We start from the raw sequence: 20,754 nt of genomic DNA on the forward strand, positions 1-20,754 counted from the left end.
TGTTGCCAACTTGTACTTCCCAAGCGCTTAGTACAGTGCTCTGCACACAGTAAGCGCTCAATAAATACGATTGAATGAATGAATGAATATAGCCCAAATCAGGCAGTAATGCCACAAGGAATCTCGGAGAGCTGCGACCTCATGAAACATCTCCAAGAATGGGCCTGTCTCTCCTGAACCCGAAACGGTGTTTGCCAACAGCTGACGGTCTTAAGCAGTATTTCGGGGCTATTATTTATATATTCTATTATTTCTATATATTTTATTTCTAAACTAATAAAAGATGGCGAGGGATTTTGAAGAGCACACTGCATTTCCTTCTGTCTGTTTCAGAAGGGTGTGGCTCTCCCCTCCAAAAGAAGCATACGGCAACGATTTGCTTTCATTCGTTCATTCAATTGTATTGACTGAGCGCTTTCCGTATGCAGAGCACTGTACTAAGTGCTTGGGAGGGTATAACAGAACAATAAACGGACCCATTCCCTGCACCCAGTAAGCGCTATACTGGTTGCCGAATTGTACTTTTCCAAGCGCTTAGTACAGGGCTCTGCACACAGTAAGCGCTCAACGTTTCCTGAGCACCCACTTAGTGAAACGCACGTTTGGATAGTGCAAAACAGAGAAGTGACATGTTTCTTGCCCTTGGGGACCTTCCACTCTAACCCAGCCTGCCAACAAGAAATTACACGTCAGTGCGAAGAGTAAACGCTTCGATGAAATCGCTGCACGCCGGTGACAGTGATTCGTGGGACAGTGGGAAACACAAGCACCTCCGGACGAAAGAACGTCAGGAAACGGAAGCGATGAAGCTTCTGGAAACCCGGAAAAGGAGCGACCGCTGCTGACTTAGTTTCTGACCGGTCCTTGGGCTGCTCAACCTGGGGCCCCATCTCGGAAAACCAGTGTCGGCTGGTAGGGAACTTTACCCTCTGTGTGTTTCAGAAGGACAAAATCCAAGAAGCAGTGTGGTTTCAGACTGTCTCTATATGTTGCCAATTTGTACTTCCCAAGCGCTTAGTACAGTGCTCTGCACATAGTAAGCGCTCAATAAATACAATTGATGATTGATGATGATGATGGAAGGAGTCCGGGCCTGGCAGCGGGTGCCAGAGGACGTGGGTTCCAACCCCGGCTTTGACCTTGGGCAAGTCATTTAACTTCTCTGTGCCTCAGTTTCCTCAAATGGGGATTAAATACCTGCTTTCCCTCCTCCTTAGACTGTGAATCTCATGCGGGTCAGGGATCGTGTCCAACCTGATTATCTTGTAACTTGGGCTAAGAACAGTGCTTAGAATAGTGTTTGACACATAGTATGCGCTTAAGAAATACCATACAAAAAAAATCTCTCGAGGGGCAGACCCTGACCCTGAACTGACAAGCTTTTATTTTACTTGTACATATCTATTCTATTTATTTTATTTTGTTAGTACGTTTGGTTTTGTTCTCTGTCTCCCCCTTTTAGACTGTGAGCCCACTGGTGGGTAGGGACTGTCTCTATATGTTGCCAATTTGTACTTCCCAAGCGCTTAGTACAGTGCTCTGCACATAGTAAGCGCTCAATAAATACGATTGATGATGACGATGATGAAAAAAGGAAAGCAAACTCCACAAAAGAAAAAAAAAAGGTCATTTTATTTTCTGTGACTTCCAAAATCCTGCATTTTTCCTATATCCTACTTTTCCGGGATATTTTCAGAGAGGGTGGTCAACTAGAACAGGTCAGTAAGACAAGAGTTTCGTATTTATGGCCACTCTCCTGCATTCTGCTGGCCGCAAAGAGGGCCCTATTCCCTTTTCTTTATTTCCAGTTCACCGGCATCTAATAGTGCTACGAAAATGGGATGGCGGCTCTGAAGATCACTGCCAGGATCTGGCCAAACTGGAGGAAAGGAGATTAACACCCTATTAATGGCAGCGAGGGGGGCTTAGGGAAAGGGCCGAGAACCTGGGGAAGAACTTTCTTCTCGCAACATGAAAGCCCTTCATTCATCCCTCCCTCAGCCCCACAACCACTTATGTACCTATTCGTAATTTCTTTAATGCCTGTCTCACCCTCTAGACTGTAAGCTTGTTGTGGGCAAGGAATGTGTCTACCAACTCTGTTCTGCTGTACTCACCCAAACGCTCTGCGCACAGTAAGCGCTCAATAAATACAACTGATTGAGCACACGACGTGATACCGGCCGGAACAGTGGTGTACATCCACGTGGTATCAGTTCAGCCGCCCATTTTCCAGAAATCGGGTTCATCGAGATCACAATCCCTGCAATACTGCTATTATTATTATTTGTGAAGTGCTTACTGTGGGTCAATCACTGTTCTAGGCGCTGGGTTACAGATGCCACAAAAGTAATAATAATAATAATTATGGCGTGTGTTAAGCACTTACTATATGTCCAGCACTGTTCTAAGCGCTGGGGTAGATAAAAGTTAATCAGGTTGGACACGGGACTCACGCAGGAGAGGGAAAAGGCATTGACTCTCCATTTTACACTTGAGGAAACTGAAGCCCAGAGAAGTGACTTGCTCAGGAGCGTGCATCAGAGCTACAGAAAATACCAGTAGATATCTGCATAACCGGACCGACATTTCAGGATAAGAATACCTGCTCACCTTCCACGGCCTTCTAATTCCTTTGAAAAAGTCGGGCATCCACATCGGAAGGACAACAGCTTCTCTCAGCAACTTCTTGGCTTCTTCTAAATCCGCTATGTCGTCCCTTTTCAAACACAACACAGTATTACAGCCAGCCTTACTGCGGCTGCCTAGGACAAAACCAGTTGGGAAAACCATCCCAAGCCTACCTGTTCCTTAAAGGTACATTTTCCATCCAGGAAAAGCTCTCTTTTTCCAAGTTTGGACAGACAGAAAGATTTGGGCTCTAATTGTGGCTGCTCCACTCATCTGCTGTGTGACCTTGAACAAGTCACCTAACTTCTCTGGGCCTCAGTTACCTCACTTTTAAAAGGGGGTTAATAATAATAGTAACAATGAGGATGATGGCATTTATTAAGCGCTTACTATGTGCAGAGCACTGTTCTAAGCGCTGGGGAGGTTACAAGGTGATCAGGTTGTCCCACGGCAGGGGGGCTCACAGTCTTCATCCCCATTTTCCAGATGAGGGAACTGAGGCCCAGAGAAGCGAAGTGACTTGCCCGAAGTCACACAGCTGACAATTGGCGGTGCCAGGATTTGAACCCATGACCTCTGATTCTTTCCACTGAGCCACGCTGCTTCTCTAAGACTACGTTAAGACTAGGTTAAGACTACGGGCCCCATATGACCACGTGAGACAATGACTGCATTCAAGTTGATTCGCATGCATCATCATCATCATCATCAATCGTATTTATTGAGGGCTTACTATGTGCAGAGCACTGTACTAAGCGCTTGGGAAGTACAAATTGGCAACACATAAAGACAGTCCCTACCCAACAGTGGGCTCACAGTCTAAGCATCTACCCCAGAGCTTAGAATATTGCCTGGCACATAATAAGTGCTTAACAAATACCATTTAAAAATAAGAGGGGCGGGGGGGGCGGGGGATAGAAGCCATCTTTCAGTTTGTTTTAGGGGACGTGTCCTTAAAAAAAAGCTTCTGATGGGTTCAGAAGCCTGTCAGAATGATGTTGCTGCGAGTACGGGGGAAGAGGAAAGGGCTTATCAGGTCCTTATCAACCCTACATAATAATAATGATGATGGCATTTATTAAGCGCTTACTATGTGCAAAGCACTGTTCTAAGCGCTGGGGAGGTTACAAGGTGATCAGGTTGTCCCACTGGGGGCTCACAGTCTTCATCCCCATTTTCCAGATGAGGGAACTGAGGCCCAGAGAAGTTAGGTGACTTGCCCAAAGTCACACAGCTGACAACTGCGTGGCTCAGTGGAAAAGAGCCTGGGTTTTGGAGTCAGAGGTCATGGGTTCAAACCCCAGCTCCGCCAACTGTCAGCTGTGTGACTTTGGGCAACTCATTTCACTTCTCTGGGCCTCAGTTACCTCATCTGTAAAATGGGGACTAAGACTGTGAGCCCCACGTGGGACAACCTGATCACCTTGTAACCTCCCCAGCACTCAGAACAGTGCTTTGCACATAGTAAGCGCTTAATAAATGCCATCATTATTATTATTATTAACTGGCAGGGCTGGGATTTGAACCCATGACCTCTAACTCCAAAGCCACGCTACATCTCATACACTAATATAAAATTGCATCTTATCTGCTATTCCTTATATTTTAGGAACAACAAAACCTTTCACAAACTCTTTCCTTTTTGCTGATTCTAATGTACCTGGGATGGCAAGTTCCTGGAAGCAGAGACATTAATATTTGCTTCTATTGTGTTCTCCCCACCCTCAGTAGAGTACTTCAGCCACCACGGGGGCTCCATAAGTACTACTAATTAATACCTTTACTTAGGCATTCCCATAACAATCAACCTACTGCCTTCCACAGAGGAGCAGCGAAACGATCTGGAAGCAGAAGTTGTCATGAGCCCGTCAATTAAGACAGCGACAACAAAATATTATTTAGAGTAGTGTATCACGATAGTGGTTACCAATACTGGAAAGTATTTGTTTTGGAACAATCTACAGATGGTACTAATTAAAAGTGGCCTGAATCTGGAAACTTCATGTCCAGTAACACTGTTTATCCTCACTGGAGAGTCATAACAAGTCATCTACAGCTCCACGGATGGAGAACCTCCAAAATGTTCCCGAAACTTGCTTTCCTTCCCCGGAAGGGAAAAATGGGACCGAGATTGTTACCTACCAATGAATGCTGGGATTTCTGGATACTATATCCCTTTCCAGGGCTTCAATCAGGTCTTTATCATATCCGGCGCCATCAAACCTTTGAACTTCCCCATCTCCGGCTCCATCTTGCAGATTCTTCCTTCCCTAAGGAGACACGAGAGAAACGGCACAGGTCATCGATGGCTCGTTTGCTTGTAATTCCACAACTCCCAGTAAAAACACGCATCGCGCCTTCTAACCAGCTTGGGGAACTGATGCTGAATGACTCCAAAGAGTGCCAAAAAATAAATAAAATCACTTGGTGAAGGTCTAAGACCGGTTTGTTAACTTTAAGTAGGGAGACAATGAATGAGTCTACCAACTTGGTTGTATTGAACTCTCTCAAGCACTTAGTACGGCGCACTGCACACAGTAAGCACACCATAATAATTATAAACCATAATAATTATGGTATGTGTTAAGCGTTCACAACGTGCCATATCTGCTGCGGCAGATATGAACAAATCGGGTTGGACAAAGTCCCTGTCCCATATGGGGCTCACAGTCTCAATCCCTATTTTACAGATGAGGTAACTGAGGCACAGAGAAGTACAGTGACTTCCTCAAGGTCACGGAGCACACAGGCGGCGGAGCCAGGATTAGAACCCATGACCTTCTGATTCCCAGGCCCGGGCTCTAGCCACTACGCCATGCTGCTTCTCTAATGAACACCACTGGTTGGTTGGTTGAGGCCCAGTGCGTCCACATAATAATAATGGCAATGGTATCAATGGGAGTTGAACCAGAAGGGCTCCTAGGGTCTTGGCAGAAATGAAAAGCACTGAGGGGCCACAAGAGTCATTTTCAGCCGTCCCTTTTCCTTCTGGAAGATGATGATGATGGTGCCCTCCTTGACAGCCTCCTCAGTGCTCCATATGTTGTGGAAAAGTTCCGGTGTACATTCAAACGTCCGCTAGCCCTCCGTGTTTGTAGAACTCGGAGGGTCTACCAAGAGGCCCAAGCGCTGTTGGGTAAGGACTGTCTCTATATGTTGCCAACTTGTACTTCCCAAGCGCTTAGTACAGTGCTCTGCACACAGTAAGCGCTCGATAAATACGATTGATTGATTGACTGATTGATTTCTGGGGGTGACTCGGATAGCAGCAGTGACTTGGAATGAGTGTCACGTCGTCAAGGGTTGGGAAGCTTTCTTTGCTCGCCGGGGCTCATCTCCAAGAAGGGTAGGAAACTGCCAGACCAAAGCACATCGAAATCAAAATAACCACAAATTCGAACCGCCATTCTAAGGGACATTTAGGGTTTTGGGGAGGGTGGGGGGCTCATCGCGGCAGTCACTGCCAGGCCACCGATCAGTAGGCACGGCGGGAGAGGTCCTGAGCTCACAGCCGCCTCCCCGTTCCACCGCCAATCAATCAATCAATCATCATCATCATCAATCGTATTTATGGAGCGCTTACTATGTGCAGAGCACTGTACTAAGCGCTTGGGAAGTACAAATTGGCAACATATAGAGACAGTCCCTACCCAACAGGGGGCTCACAGTCTAAAAGGGGGAGTCTAAATCAATCAGTGGTATTTATTGACCACCATCACTACCACCACTCGTCCTCCACTGACCTTTCTCCGCCCCAGGAAGGGCACCAGGAGAATACAGAAGGGGTGCCCGAGAAGATATAAGGAGCGAGACAGGAGGGAAAGAACAAAACAAGGACCTAGGTTCTAATCCCGGCTCTGCCACTTGTCGGCCGTATGACCTTGGGCAAGTCACTTCACTTCTATGGGTCTCAGTGACCTCATCTGGAAAAAGGGGATTAAGACTGTGAGCCCCAGGTGGGACAACCTGATTACCTTGAGTCTACCCCAACACTTAGAATAGTGCCTGGCACATAGTAAGTGCTTAACAAATACCATTAAAAGAAAAGAGAGAAAGGCTGAAAAGAGAAACAAGGGAAAAGGACAGTGAAAAGGGCAACAGGAGAATGACAACTAGAATGGGAGATGGAATGAAATACAGGACAGAGTCTGCCCGGCGACCAAGAGAACAGAAGAGGAGAAGCAGCTTGGCCTAATGGAGAAAGCACAGGCCTGGGAATCAGAGGACCTGGGTTCTAATCCCGGCTCCGCGATCTGTCTGTTGTAAGACCTTGGGTGAGTCACTTCACTTCTCTAGGCCTCAGTTTCCTCAACTGTAAAACGGGGATACCTGTTCTCCCTCCCACTTAGACTGGAAGCCCCACGCAGGACGGGGGGACTGTGTCCAACCTAATTAATTTGTATTTACTCCAGCGCTTAGAACAGTGTTCGACACGTAATAAGCGCTTGGCAAGTACCATTAAAAATAAAAATGAGGAGAGTGGGGTGCTGAGAGGGGCCAAGGATTACAGAAGCAAGGAACAACAGAAGGAGATCGAACGGTAGATGAAAAGAAGGAAGGAGGAGACGAGCAGGTCAGGGAAAGTACGGGGCTAGAAAGTGATGAACAGCAAATTAGCAGATGAAGAGAGGAAAAAAAATGACAGACCACTATCAGAGTTAAGTGACAAAGAGGAAGAGGAGGAAAGATGCAGGAGGAGGCAAGAATGCTGACAAGGAGAGAATGACAAAGAGTGGAGGAAAAAGAGTGAGGAGAAAAAAATGAGTGGAGGGAGAAGATGAGAAAGAGTGGGTGCTTAACAAATACCATAAAAAAAGAGAGAAAGGCTGAAAAGAGAAACAAAGGAAAAGGACAGTTAAAGGGGTAACATTCATTCATTCATTCAATCGCATTTATTGAGCACTTACTGTGTGCAAAGTACTGTACAAAGCGCTTGGGAAGTACAAATCATCAACATATAGAGATGGTCCCTAACCAACAACAGGCTCACAGTCTCCATCCCCATCAGAAGAGTGAAGTGACTTGCCCAAGAACACACAGCAGACAAGGGACAGAACTGCCCCAGCACTGGGCATAATAATAATAATAATGATGGCATTTATTAAGCGCTTGCTATGTGCAAAGCACCGTTCTAAGCGCTGGGGAGGCTACAAGATCATCAGGCTGTCCCACGGGGGGCTCACAGTCTTAATCCCCATTTTACAGATGAGGTAACTGAGGCGCAGAGACAGGAGAGTGACAACTAGAATGGGAGATGGAATGAAATACAGGACAGAGTCTGCCCGGCGACCAAGAGAACAGAAGAGGAGGAAGAGGAATAAATCCATCCAACCATGACAAAGACAAGGTATTCTAACAAGAGCCAAAATTTCTGAGGTGATTTTATTTCAAGCATGGAAATGAAGACCATGTTAGCTTGGGCGGGAAGGTGTAACCCTGGCCTCTAGATTTTCAGGGAAGGGGACGGAGGGGGGACGGACACCTGGTTTTTTGAATGATCCCCCATCTGGCAGAAACAGCCTCCCTCCGGGCCAGGTTGACTCATTTCTCTGTCTTCACAATCTCTAACTTCCTCCCCAAGAAGTTAAGATCACACAGGCTACAAAGGGAGTCTTGGAGCTCAGCTACTTCAGGCAGCTCACGACATGGCCATACTGCAGCAGACTTTACTAAGAACCTTATTAATACAGCTGCAACAGTTTCAACTGTGAAGCTGAAATTGAAATTCTACTCATTTTTCTGTCCCATAATGCCTAAGAGGAAATGACACAAAGCGGTAATCAATCACTTACATCAGAACCACAGAACCACATGGCTTTGTACGCGTTTCAAAGTTAGAAATGCATTTTATCTACAAGGCCTGTGTCAGCAAAAAGGTAAAGGCACCACTTCTATTCTGCCACTTAGGGCACGGTTTCTATGGTTTAAAATGGTTCTTGAGAGAGGAGATAGAGTTCATTCTTTCCCCTTCCAGAGCTGGACTGACTTGCCTGCTTATTCATAAATTCCAGGCTTGCAAATTACGGAGCCCAGCTCCTCCCCCAAACGAGTGCTTTCCGATTCCCGGTATTCCAGGGCGCATTCCCGCTATTCCAGGGCGCATTCAATTTCCTCTAAAGATGCCAAAGCGAGACTCCACTTCGTTACAGCCAAGGATGTTCCAAATTACCCAACCGTCCCGGTGAACTAATTTAGAACTCATTCACGCTCTCTTCATTGGCTTTGCATTCAAAAGATAACCTTAAATACATACCACCAGTGCGTTAAACCGGTCCCTTACCATAATTCCTGCGCCCTCGTCAAGTGGCAGAAATGTAAATAATTCTGGGCTCCTTTGGAAACCACTGAAAAGCTCCTACTGTTCCCCTTCAGTCAATAAAAGGCTAAGTAGCAAGCAACAACGAGGACTGTTGTTGCTGAACACCTTCTTGTATTTCAGTGGTACAGAATCACTGAAATTGGAGCTGGAAAGGCTTATTACGCAGTTTTGTTCAGCTAACTGCTCTCCTCTTTCCTTCCTTCCCCCCGGCCCCCGCCACCCCGGCAACCTGGTTGTCTATGCAATTTCCCCGACTCCACCGTACGGGCCGCGCAAAGAGCCGCTGACAAGTCCGTGCCTTCTCGGGCAAATTTCCCATGGAAGCGATCTTGGAGCCGACGAACCCCAAACAAGTGCCGTTCCCTTTCTAGTCCGGGGAGGGATGGGAGAGGCATCAGGGTTAAGGAATGGCTTTGTGGGGGGGTGGGGACCACTCTCCTTCCACACATCCCCCACCTCGACTACAGGAAAAATCTCAGATTTCTCTGCATTAGTTCCAGTCGGTGAGCTGGCTGAACACAATGCTTCTCCTGCTTTGTAAAATTGTTTCCCCCATAATTACTTTTCAGGTTCGGCTTCTTGTAGTTCCGAAGTCAAAGTCTCCTTTTCTACCAATACCCTTCCTTCTCATTCATTCATTTGTATTTATTGAGCGCTTACTGTGTGCAGGGCACTGTACTGAGCGCTTGGGAAGAACAAGTTGGCAACATATAGAGACGGTCCCTACCCAACAGCGGGCTCACAGTCTAGAAGACTCCTTTACGGTCAAGGCGGGCTGCAAAAACTTCAGTGGCAGTTGGCGATTTCTTTTCCTTCGTTTGGATGCTATGGGCGCAAAGAATTCACCCTGAAGTGTGGAGGATTGTATATATCTATCACCTGTATATATCTACCACCTGTATATATCTATCACCTGTATATATCTATATATGTTTGTACATTTTTTTTAACTCTATTTATTTATTTATTTATTTTATTTGTACATACCTATTCTATTTATTTTATTTTGTTAGTATGTTTGGTTTTGTTCTCTGTCTCCCCCTTTTAGACTGTGAGCCCACTGTTGGGTAGGGACTGTCTCTAGATGTTGCCAATTTGTACTTCCCAAGCGCTTAGTACAGTGCTCTGCACATAGTAAGCGCTCAATAAATACGATTGATGATGATGATGAGGAGAAGGAGGAGGATTAGCCCCGCACCGCCCGAAACCCCACCTGGAGCCGTGAGATGGTTTAGGAAAATACACTCTTGCCTTTTCCTCTCTCCCTCTGGCTCTACTGGTGGTGGGCTTTTCGCTCTTTGCGATGGGGTGTGCTCTTCCTACCGGTCCCCGGGGCCCTGCTCCTTGCATTTCTTTCCTCAGAGGTTTCACTTCTCGGTTGGGCCGCCTTATTTGGGGTGGAGCCCTGGCAAAAGAGAAAAACAAACATCAGTAAACGGTCGAAACGGTTCGGATCCTCTGGGGCCTGGCTCCCCGAGCGGCGCAAAGGGACGGCGCCCGTAGCATGGTTCGAAATTTCCGCAGAGCGTGGGGTTGGTTGGGGTTTTTTCCTCCTTCTTCTGACTGCAGATCCGCATTGGTTCTATCCAGGGGCGTGTGGTTCTCGGAGCTCCTAAAAATCCTTTGAAGAAAGACTAGTTCAGTGGCCATGAAAGGCCCACGAAGGGGCGAGTTACTGACAGAGGGCAATGGATACCACCCGCTATGGAGTGATCTCCATCCGTGCATTCATTCATTCAATCGTATTTATTAAGCACTTCCTGTGTGCAGAGCACTGTACTAAGCGCTTGGGAAGTACAAATCGGCAACATACAGAGACGATCCCTGCCCAACAATGGGCTCACAGTCTAGAGAAGCAGCGAGGCTCAGTGGAAACAGCACGAACTTTGGATTCAGGGGTCACAGTTCCGAATCCCTGCTCTGCCAACTGTCAGCTGTGTGACTTTGGGCAAGTCGCTTCACTTCTCTGTGCCTCAGTTCCCTCATCTGTAAATTGGGGATTAAGACTATGAGCCCCCCGTGGGACAACCTGATCTCCTTGGAACCTCCCCAGCACTTAGAACAGTGCCTTGCACATAGTAAGTGCTTAATAAATGCCATCATTATTATTAGAAGGGGGAGACAGACAACAAAGCAAAACAAGTAGACAGGTGTCAATACCATCAGTACACGACTACATGACTATCCTTCCCAGGACTTCAACCCTCCGCCAAAACAGAACCAACTCAACCAAAACTGCTCTCCAAACTCCAAAGTTGAGGGAGAGACCTGACAGTTACTCTTCACCACTTTAAAGCCACATTGAAGGCACGACTCCTCCAAGAGACCTTCGCTAAGCCCCACTTTCCTCTTCTCCCACTCCCTTCTGCATCGCCCTGAATTGTTCCCTTTGTTCGTCCCCGCCCTCCCAACCCCACAGCACTTATGTACATATCTGTAATTTATTTATATTAATGTCTGTCCCCTCTCCTCTAGACTGTAAGGGAAGGGTATGTGTGTGTTTATTGTTGTATTTTATCATCCCAAGCACTTAGGACAATGCTCTGCACACAGTAAGCGCTCAATAAATACAACTGAATGAATGAATGGATAGAAGCAATTCTTTTCCTTTTCCGAATGAGCATTACAGCTAGATGAGTTACTTTCATTCATTCATTCAATCGTATTTATTGAGCACTTACTGTGTGCAGAGCACTGTACTAGGCGCTTGGGAAGTACAAGTTGGCAACATATAGAGACGGTCCCTACCCAACAGTGGGCTCACAGTCTGCCCCTTTCCGAGGTCAGGGGCAGACGCATCCTTTTGCTCTTCAAATGTCAAATCGTACTACGTGGAAAAAATACCATAGAGAAATAAAAAGTGATGTTTCTTCATTACTAAAAAGTGAGTCATATCTGGAGGGCCCTAAAGAAAGATTTAGTCGACAAGTAGCCACAATGGCCCAGTGAACGAAAAGTACAGGCCTTACTCCTCTCAACAGGGTGGTTGTGTTCCTGCTAAACCCTTCGGTTATTCATTCAATCGTATTTATTGAGCGCTTACTGTGTGCAGAGCAGTGTACTAAGCACTTGGGAAGTACAAGTTGGCAACATCTAGAGATGGTCCCTACCCAACAGTGGGCTCACAGTCTAGAAGAGGGAGACAGACAACAAAACAAAACATATTAACAAAATAAAATAAACAGAATATGTACAAGTAAAATAAATAGAGTAATGAATACATACAAACATATATACATATATACAGGTGCTGTGGGGAAGAGAAGGAGGTAAGGCGGGGGGGATGGAGAAGGGGAGGACGGTTATCGAAAAATTGTGTGGTGTCAAGCTTGGACTCGGTGGGCAATAAGGGGTGAGGGAGAAAGTGGCTCAAAAACAACCGACATAGTACAGGGCTTCTGTCACACCATGTGAAATTCAAGAAGGCTGTGGAAGATGGAAAAAGTACACTCTTACACTTCACTTGCTTCTCTGACCTTTTGGAATGGCCATTTGCATTTCATGGGAGCCCGCATGCCACTGCTTAAAATCTATTTCTTGAAAACACTAGAGTCTATGTCAAATCCTACTCCACCATCCCCCCCGCCTCCTCCAGCTCTATAATCTCACATTTCCTCTTCCCTCCAAGATATCGCTGCTTGGGTGTCCAGCCAGCTACCACGATTTCATCCAATTTTCCAAACACCCAGCAGGCAGGTGACTTGGGAACCCAGGAAGTGAACCCGGTAAAGGGGTCAAGGAAGGTTAGGATACATTTGCGGATGAGACGTCCATCGTGGGTTTCTCAAGGAAACGTTACGGGTGTCAGAGATGAGTTAGGAGGGTTAAAAAGAGATACGTCGAAGGGTTGGATTACAACCCAGGTTGGGTTAAGAAAGGGAAAAGCCAGGGAATGTGAGATTGGAAAACCACAACCAGGAGGATGACGTCACAGAGGGCAACCATCACCAGTTCTTCCAAGCATCCTGGTGGCCAGTGCTGGAGGAGGGTTCCTGATTGGGAAGGATCATTTGTCTGACCCGGTATCGCATTTATTATTAATAATAATAATAATGATGGCATTTATTAAGCGCTTACTATGTGCAAAGCACTGTTCTAAGCGCTGGGGAGGTTACAAAGGTGATCAGGTTGCCTCACGAGGGGCTCAGTCTTAATCCCCATTTTACAGATGAGGTACTGAGGCACAGAGAAGTTAAGTGACTTGCCCAAAGTCACACAGCTGACAATTGGCGGAGCCGGGGTTTGAACCCATGACTTCTGACTCCAAAGCCCGGGCTCCTTCCACTGAGCCACACTGCTTCTCTAAAATTTTATCTCAGCACTCCTAGGTAATTTATTCTAAACCCTCCAGTGTATTTACAAATTTTTTTTAACTCTCATACCACAGAGGGGATTAGAACCCAGGCCTCCAGCCTTCCAAGGCTGTTACCTTTCCTCTAGGCCACCACAGGCCTCACGATATCACCTCAGGATATTTCATATTACCACGCTATGAAACACAAGATCACCAGCAGTAAGTGGCTCAAAATGAGATTCGGCTTGGCAGATTTCACTGAGGGGTGTGGGTTCTGAGAGCCCAGAGCCTATTTCCCCAAAGCAGACTTAAAAGACACGAGGCCAAGAAGAAATTAGAGAAATAAAAAACAGGGCCAGTGAAGGTCTTAGTAAATATGTAAACTACAACCCGCGGACTGTGATTTGACACTAGAATCCCACTGCTTCCATCATCAGCCCTCTCTGCTGCTACCAAAAGCACTGGGGTAGAGTCAGGGAAAGGTCTGAACAGGTTGGTAGGCATTTGGATATTCCCTTTTTAGGGCAGTCTTCGCTCCTTTTTTCCAATGCCGCCCCAGGCAAAATACTGGGAAAGCAGTGCCTTGAAGCCCTGCACTCAGTTGCTAAGTGACCCCTGGGAAACAAACTTTCTGTACTTCAGTTTTCTTGTCTCCAACTTGAAGACGGCAAAATGCTTAGGACCTAGGGTGATGGGCGTCATGAAATGTCTCAAGATACACAGAGGCCAAAAATTATGATTAGAGACAGCTGGGTGCTGTCCTACCTGAAATGAAACACGAGTGTGACCAGGGCTGAGACCAAGCGTTTGAATCCCCAAGACCGGGGTTGCACCTAAAACAAAGCAAAATCCAAGCTGGATGAACTCTGCTCTGTTCCCAGCAATGCCTCCTAGGCTTTCCTTCGTTTCCAGGTAAAGTTTTGGGACAGGGAAAAGAAACCTGAACTGCACTGGGCCTGACTTTCCACATAAATAGATAAGGCTTCCGTTTTGGGCCAGTTTTGGGGACCCTGCTTCTTTGCAAAAGGTCAGTTTTTGTGGTTATCATTGTCCAATTTCTCTTCTCGCATATTTCATTCCCCTTATGAAAGCAAAAAACGAGTAAAATCCAAGCAGTAATGTGGGGACATCGGGCTCATTTCCCTTGGCATTCACTGTGCTCTTTGTCACAACTGGACCAATTGTTCATTAGGCCTCACTGCAGGCCAGGGGAAGAGCTAATCTAATCTAATCAATGGTATTTATTGAGCGCCTACTGTGTGCAGAGCACTGTACTAAGTGCTTGGGAGAGCACGAAGTAAGAGTTGGCAGACACATTCCCGGTCCACAACGAGCTTATAGTCTAGATGGAGAAACAGACAATAGTATCAATAATTTATAATACATAATTTAGAGCTATGTGTACAAGCAGTGTGGCTCAGTGGAAAGAGCCCGGGCTTTGGAGTCAGAGGTCATGGGTTCAAATCCCGGCTCCACCACTTGTCAGCTGTGTGACTTTGGGTGAGTCACTTGACTTTTCTGTGCCTCAGTTCCCTCGTCTGTAAAATGGGGATGAAGACTGTGAGCCCCACGTGGGACAACCTGATCACCTTGTATCCCCCCAGAGCTTAGAACAGTGCTTTGCACATAGTAAGCGCTTAATAAGTGCCATTATTATTATTATTATTATTGAGGTTGGGGAGAATATCAAATGCCCAAAAGGTCCCAGATCCAAGGGCCTAGATGACGCAGAAAGGAGAGGGAGCTGGAGAAAAGAGGGTTTAATCGGGGGAAAGTCTCTTGGAGGAGATGTGACATTAATAAGGCTTTAAAGGTGGAGAGAAGGTGGTCTGGCTGGTACAGAGAGGGAGGGAGTTCTAAATCAGGGGGAGTATGTGGGAAAGGGGTCAGTGGTAAGAGAGACTGAGACACAGAGAATAAACTGATGATAGAGGAGGGTTAGGCTACAGTAGGGCACTAGTGAAGAGAGGTAGGAGGGGGTGGGCTGACTGAGTGCTTTAAAGCCGATGGGAAAGAGTTTCTGTTTGAATCCGAAGTGGATGGGCAGCCAGTGGAGATTCTGGAGGAGTGGGGAAACGTGGACTGACCTTTTTTTTTAGAAAAATGATCCTTGCAGCAGAGTGAAATAGGGCCCACTGTTTCCAACTTGTACTTCCCAAGCACTTAGTACAGTGCTCTGCACACAGTAAGTGCTCAATAAATACGACTGAATGAATGAATGAATGACTGGAGTGGGGAGAGACAGGAGGGAGGGAGGTCAGCGAGGAGGCTGAGGAGGGAGTCAAGGCGGGCCGCGAGAAGTGCTTGAATCAGCGCGGTAGCAGAATCAGCAGACGCCCAGACGCGAGCTCTTTTTTCCACTAGGCCACGCTGCCCCAAATCGGAAAACACTTTCTTTTCTTTTCATCTCCTGGCTATCTCTCATCCTCGAAGTGGTCATCATTGAACGAAGGTGCACACCACGCCCGAGCCCCCCAGTTACCTGTGTTCGGCAGGAACTGGGGGAGGCCAGACTGCCGGATCCCTGAAAGGTTCATCTTGGTAGGCCACAGGGAAATCCGGCGGCTTGTCCACCTTGAAACTCTCCAGGGTGCCCACGATGCTCTTCACTTGCTCGTATTCTTCCAATAATTCCTGCCGAACCTTCGAAATAAACCCACCGGGAGTGACTCCGTGAGACTGGATAGGAGTTCAAAGGTCAAATACCAACCTAATAGGAAGCGGGCGGTTACGAAGCACAAATGTTTCGCTCGGAAACTTCGAGCCCAGGACACTCTGTACTCAGTGAATCATTACAACACACTCCAAAGCCTCAGAAAATATTTGTAAGTAATGCAGATAGGAGAGCAAGGAAATCATTTGGAAACAGTCTGGAGGGAAAAGAGAGCAGCCGAGGAAATTGGGGAAATGGCTGTTTCTTTTGTAATGGGAGAGGCATCCTTCAGAGATGTCACTTGAACTGCGGCTTTAAAGATTTGATTCCCTATCGACCAGAGGCTCCCGCGGCATCTTCCTCTCTAATATAACCAAGTGCAGCTGACTAAATCAGCTCGATGACAACTCACAATGAGATGAGAAATGTAAAAATTTTCCACATCCATTGAAGTCAACAGGGCTGATCAGTTCAAACAATTTTTATCGCCCTGCAAGCATTTCCACCACTCCTTCCCACACTCAGCAGTGCCATGGAGCATCCTCAGCCTAAAGAGAGACCGAGCATTCATTCAATCGTATTTATCGAGTGCTTACTGTGTGCAGAGCACTGCACTAAGCGCTTGGCATGTACAATTCGGAAATAGAGACAATTTCTATCCAACAACGGGCTCACATTCCAGAAGACGGGCTCAACCACTATACTGGGAGCTCCTTGAGGGCAGGGATAGCATCTTCTACTTCTAGGGTGTTCTCCCAAGAGCTTAGCACAGGGTTCTGCACACAGGAGTCACTCTATAAATACAACTGAGTACTGAATTTTCAGTAGATTAGAAGCAGCATGGCCTAGTGGAAAGCAGGTGGGCTGGGATGTCAGAGGACCGGGGTTCTAATCCTGGCTCTGCCACTTGTCTGCTGGGTGACCTTGGGCAAGTCACTTCACTTGACTATGCCTCAGTTCCCTTAGCTGCAAAATGGGGATTCAATACTTGTTCTCCCTCCTACTTAAACAGGAGTCCCATGTGGGATTTGATTACCTTGTATCTACCCCAGCGCTTAATATAATCCTTGATGCATTGTAAGTGCTTTAACAAACACCACAATTATTATTTTTTTCCTCTGGCCTGACCTAATTTCTCTAAGACCCTGAAATGACTTTATGGCTAATGTAAATGGAGTGGAAATTCCTCTCTTCTATGGGAACCCAAGGTGCATATAACCAGAAAGCAGAAAAAAATAGTTTTTTAGATAAATAGGCAACACAGAAACGAGATGTACTGTGAGAAACGGCATTCCAGATGCTAGTCCCAGTGGAACTAACAGAAAGTACAACAAACAGAAAATGTCCAAATCAAAAATGCAACACTTAGCAGATGACCTAACTGCTCAAAATATTAAAAAAAAATACGTAGGCCGGTCTAATAAGCCTCAGGAAGTGGGTCTCTCTCCTTTGTGATTCCCCTTGGAGATCGGCACTGGGAATCACTGAATGTAAGATTTGCTGGAGACAGATGATTAAGCCACTGGGATGGAAAGCAGATGAAGGAGGCAGCAGTTGGAAGCAAGTTTTTTGCCTAACCGTTGTGAAAAGTACTCAAAAGGCAGCAGAGCTCTACACAGATTCTCATCTTTGGATAATTATCTTCTCGCCTAGTCAACACGGCAGCACTGAATCAGAGCACTGCACCCAGGAGCCCTTGATAAACGGTGAGCGCTCTAATGTTAGCTGAGAGCCATAGAAAAGCACAATCACTTTATCTGACAAGAGAGACAGGTTTTCCTTCAGGGTAAAGGGCCTCTCATCTGGCCCAGCTTCTCTCAGCTATTTTGACGGTTCCAAGGCCAGAGGCCCTGGATACCCAATTTCCAGATGAGGGTTCCCTGGCCTTGGGTGAGATGGGAAGGTAAAGGCTGGGGGCAAAACTGACCGATCCGCGCCCCAGACGGAAGGAGTGGAGGCAAGAGCAGATGCAGACAGCAATAAGGAGGTGCTGGGAAGCAGGCTGGAGGAGGAAGGCCCAGGCCAGGAAATCAAAGATGCCCTGCATTGGGCCAGTGTGGTGTTGGGGGGTTGTGAAGAGACAGAGGGGGAGAGGGGACAGAGACACAAAGAGACAGCAAGAGAGATCTATGCTCACAAGATGTGGATGAGCCACAGGTGACGACTGGGCTGGATGGAAATGGGCAGGGGAGAAGGCACAGGGGAAGCACAGAGAGAAAGAAGGGGTGAGGGCAGGAGAGGAGACACCCCTCTAAGTGAAAACCTCATTTTGAAAACCTCCTAGGGATACTGCATTTTAATTTTTCCAGCCTCATTCAGTACCAGCCCCGTACTTTAATCCACAATGTTCTTAAATTCTGATTTTCATATTGTCGATGTAAGGTGTTCACCATACGGTGTAGGGATTTGAGATATAACTGATAATGGGAGACCCTCAGTAGCTTGTATATATATTTGTACAGATTTATTATTAATAATAATAATAATGGCATTTTTAAGCGCTTACTATGTGCAAAGCACTGTTCTCTATTATTACTCTATTTTACTTGTACATATTTACTATTCTGTTTATTTTGTTAATGATGTACATATATGTTGCCAACTTGTACTTCCCAAGCGCTTAGTACAGTGCTCTGCACACAGTAAGCGCTCAATAAATACGATTGAATGAATGAATTATGAGTTTAGAGAGAATGCCTGGGCAAGGCAGAGGACTGGAGATCTAGACTGTGATCCTTGCAGCAGAGTGAAATACGGCCCACTGTTGGGTAGGGACCATCTCTATATGTTGCCAACTTGTACTTCCCAAGCGCTTAGTACAGTGCTCTGCACACAGTAAGCGCTCAATAAATTGAATGAATGAATCTAGGGGCATCACGCTTTTGGACACCAGTCAAGAAAAGACGCAAAGGGATCAGGCCAACCTCGGGGAAGGGAGATGAATGTTGCCGAGCACCTGCTTGGGAGCATTTACACATCTGAGGAATTTATTTCACATTCTGAAAAGCGGAGGTTGCCTTACACTAAAAAATACCTTATTAAGTATGACCTGATGGATTCCACCAGCTACCAAAGAGATTTTTGTAACGGTCCTTAAATTGAAAAATAAAACACACCCATTGCCCCAACCCCCGAAAAAAGAGAAAAAAAAAATCAATTTCTGCCGAATGGAAAAGTTGCAGTATGGAAAAAACATCTAGAAAGGCATTATTCAATTGTCCTTTTATATTTAAAAGAACTTTGGTTGTGAGGATTAGTGGAGAAATTCACAGTCTGACTTTACTGAGTGCTGCTGAATAAAGGTCAAAACAAAAATATTGCAATTTCTTAATTAAATCATCGACTCAACCAAGTTAGGTATCAAAAAAGTCTTTCAGAAGAAGAGAAAAATATCAAAGAAGACTGTGGGCTGGGAACAACCCTACTTGTTCTCTCCCAAGCACCTAGCTCAGTGTTTGGCACACAGTAAGCGCTCAGTAAATACCACTGATTGACTTACTGATAACGGGGAACCATGTAAAAAGAGTCAGAACTTTGTAGACCGTAAGGGAAGAGAAAGATGTTATTCTAGTGCATCTTTACAAATGTCTGTATTTTTTAAAGGTAATCCACTGTTAAAACAATTTGAAAATTTACACCCCAAAGATGAAACTAAATTAATGGGCTTCCAATGTCTTACTGGGAGTTAAATACATACTAGCAGGTAATATCTCCCTGTCGACTGCATCTCTGTCAATCAATCATTTCAGGACAGCAGAGACATCTCAACATCTTAGAGTGGATTTTTAAAAAGTCTTACGCTTCCGAAATACAGTCGCGAACAACTAGGCGACTTGAAAATTCAAAAAGAAGCCAAAGGAAAAGAAAACAGAGCGATTAGAACAGAACGGTTTAGAGGTTTACCTCCTGAAATATACGAACACAAATGTCCGCTCCTTCCAATTTGGGAGAAAAACTTGCTGGGCATTTCGAAGGACATTTAAACTTACAAGTCTGTACCAGCTATTGAATCGCGGAGGCCTCTAAATACGCAGCTTCCCACCTACCTGCTGCCATTTGCCTTTAACAGCCGGGTCTCGGATCGACAGGCAGTGACGGTGAATCTGCTGGATCACCCCCTGATAGTAAACCATGGAGGAGTCGTAGTTGCCGAGAAGCGCGTATTCCCTCCCTTTCTTCGCATTGTCGCAGATCTCGGCCAAATTCATCTTCTCTCCCAGGCCTAAAGCAGAGCAAAGGGAACCATAAGAAAACTATTACGATTTTACTTCCGTTTCTCATAAGCCATCAGCCAACGAACAATTTTGCACCTTCTAATGAAGCTCTGGCGGTAAGGCTAATCCATGCACATCTCTCCTTCATCCCCTTTCCTGGCTTCCGCTCACCTGCAACTGATTTAGGGCCTGTCTCCACCTCTTAGACTGTATGCTCCTTGAGGGCAGCAACTGTGTCTACTACCTGTATTGTATACAGTGGTCCCACCTGCACAAAGAGGGCTAGACTAGCATCCTGGGCATCAACAGCCGATCCTCCTTTGGCTCCGCTGAGGGCTGGTCATGCCACCTTAGAGCCATTAAAAACTCCTCCATCTGGCACTGAGTTTCGCCTGGGCACCCAGGGACCTAAACGGCACCAAAAAGCACCCTATTTTGAGGTCTGACTTTTTCAGTAAATTGGGTCTCTTAGCCAGTAATTAAAATCCACTTGATAAGAGACTTCCAATGGAAGCTACCGTACTCTGGTTCCCCAAATCATCAGATCCCAAAGGCCAAGTCTAAAACCTAGGAAAGTTGGTGTTAATCTAACATCTCTCCAACTTCTTGCTGCTTCTCATCAATTTGAGAAAAGAAGTGTGGC

General features: G+C 46.1%; 1 protein-coding gene across 4 annotated transcripts in view; it reads right to left on the reverse strand.

Annotated features, from left to right (window-relative positions):
* The window catches only part of KATNAL1 (katanin catalytic subunit A1 like 1), a 53,565-nt gene that overhangs the window by 15,576 nt on the left and 17,235 nt on the right, over positions 1–20,754 (reverse strand). For 3 of the 4 annotated variants that reach the window (XM_038761603.1, XM_038761600.1, XM_038761601.1), the window contains exons 2-6: positions 19,944–20,119; positions 15,727–15,887; positions 10,202–10,355; positions 4,774–4,901; positions 2,614–2,719 (exon numbers count right to left, since the gene is read on the reverse strand). In XM_038761603.1, coding sequence (XP_038617531.1) covers positions 2,614–2,719; positions 4,774–4,901; positions 10,202–10,355; positions 15,727–15,887; positions 19,944–20,105 — 711 coding nt within the window. In that variant the 5' untranslated portion in view covers positions 20,106–20,119. Of the gene's footprint in view, positions 1–2,613; positions 2,720–4,773; positions 4,902–10,201; positions 10,356–15,726; positions 15,888–19,943; positions 20,120–20,754 lie in introns of those variants that run through there. The other variant, XM_038761602.1, reaches the window with a different exon arrangement.

The sequence above is a fragment of the Tachyglossus aculeatus genome, chromosome 20 (genome assembly GCF_015852505.1).
Source record: "Tachyglossus aculeatus isolate mTacAcu1 chromosome 20, mTacAcu1.pri, whole genome shotgun sequence".
NCBI classification, from domain to species: Eukaryota; Metazoa; Chordata; class Mammalia; order Monotremata; family Tachyglossidae; genus Tachyglossus; species Tachyglossus aculeatus.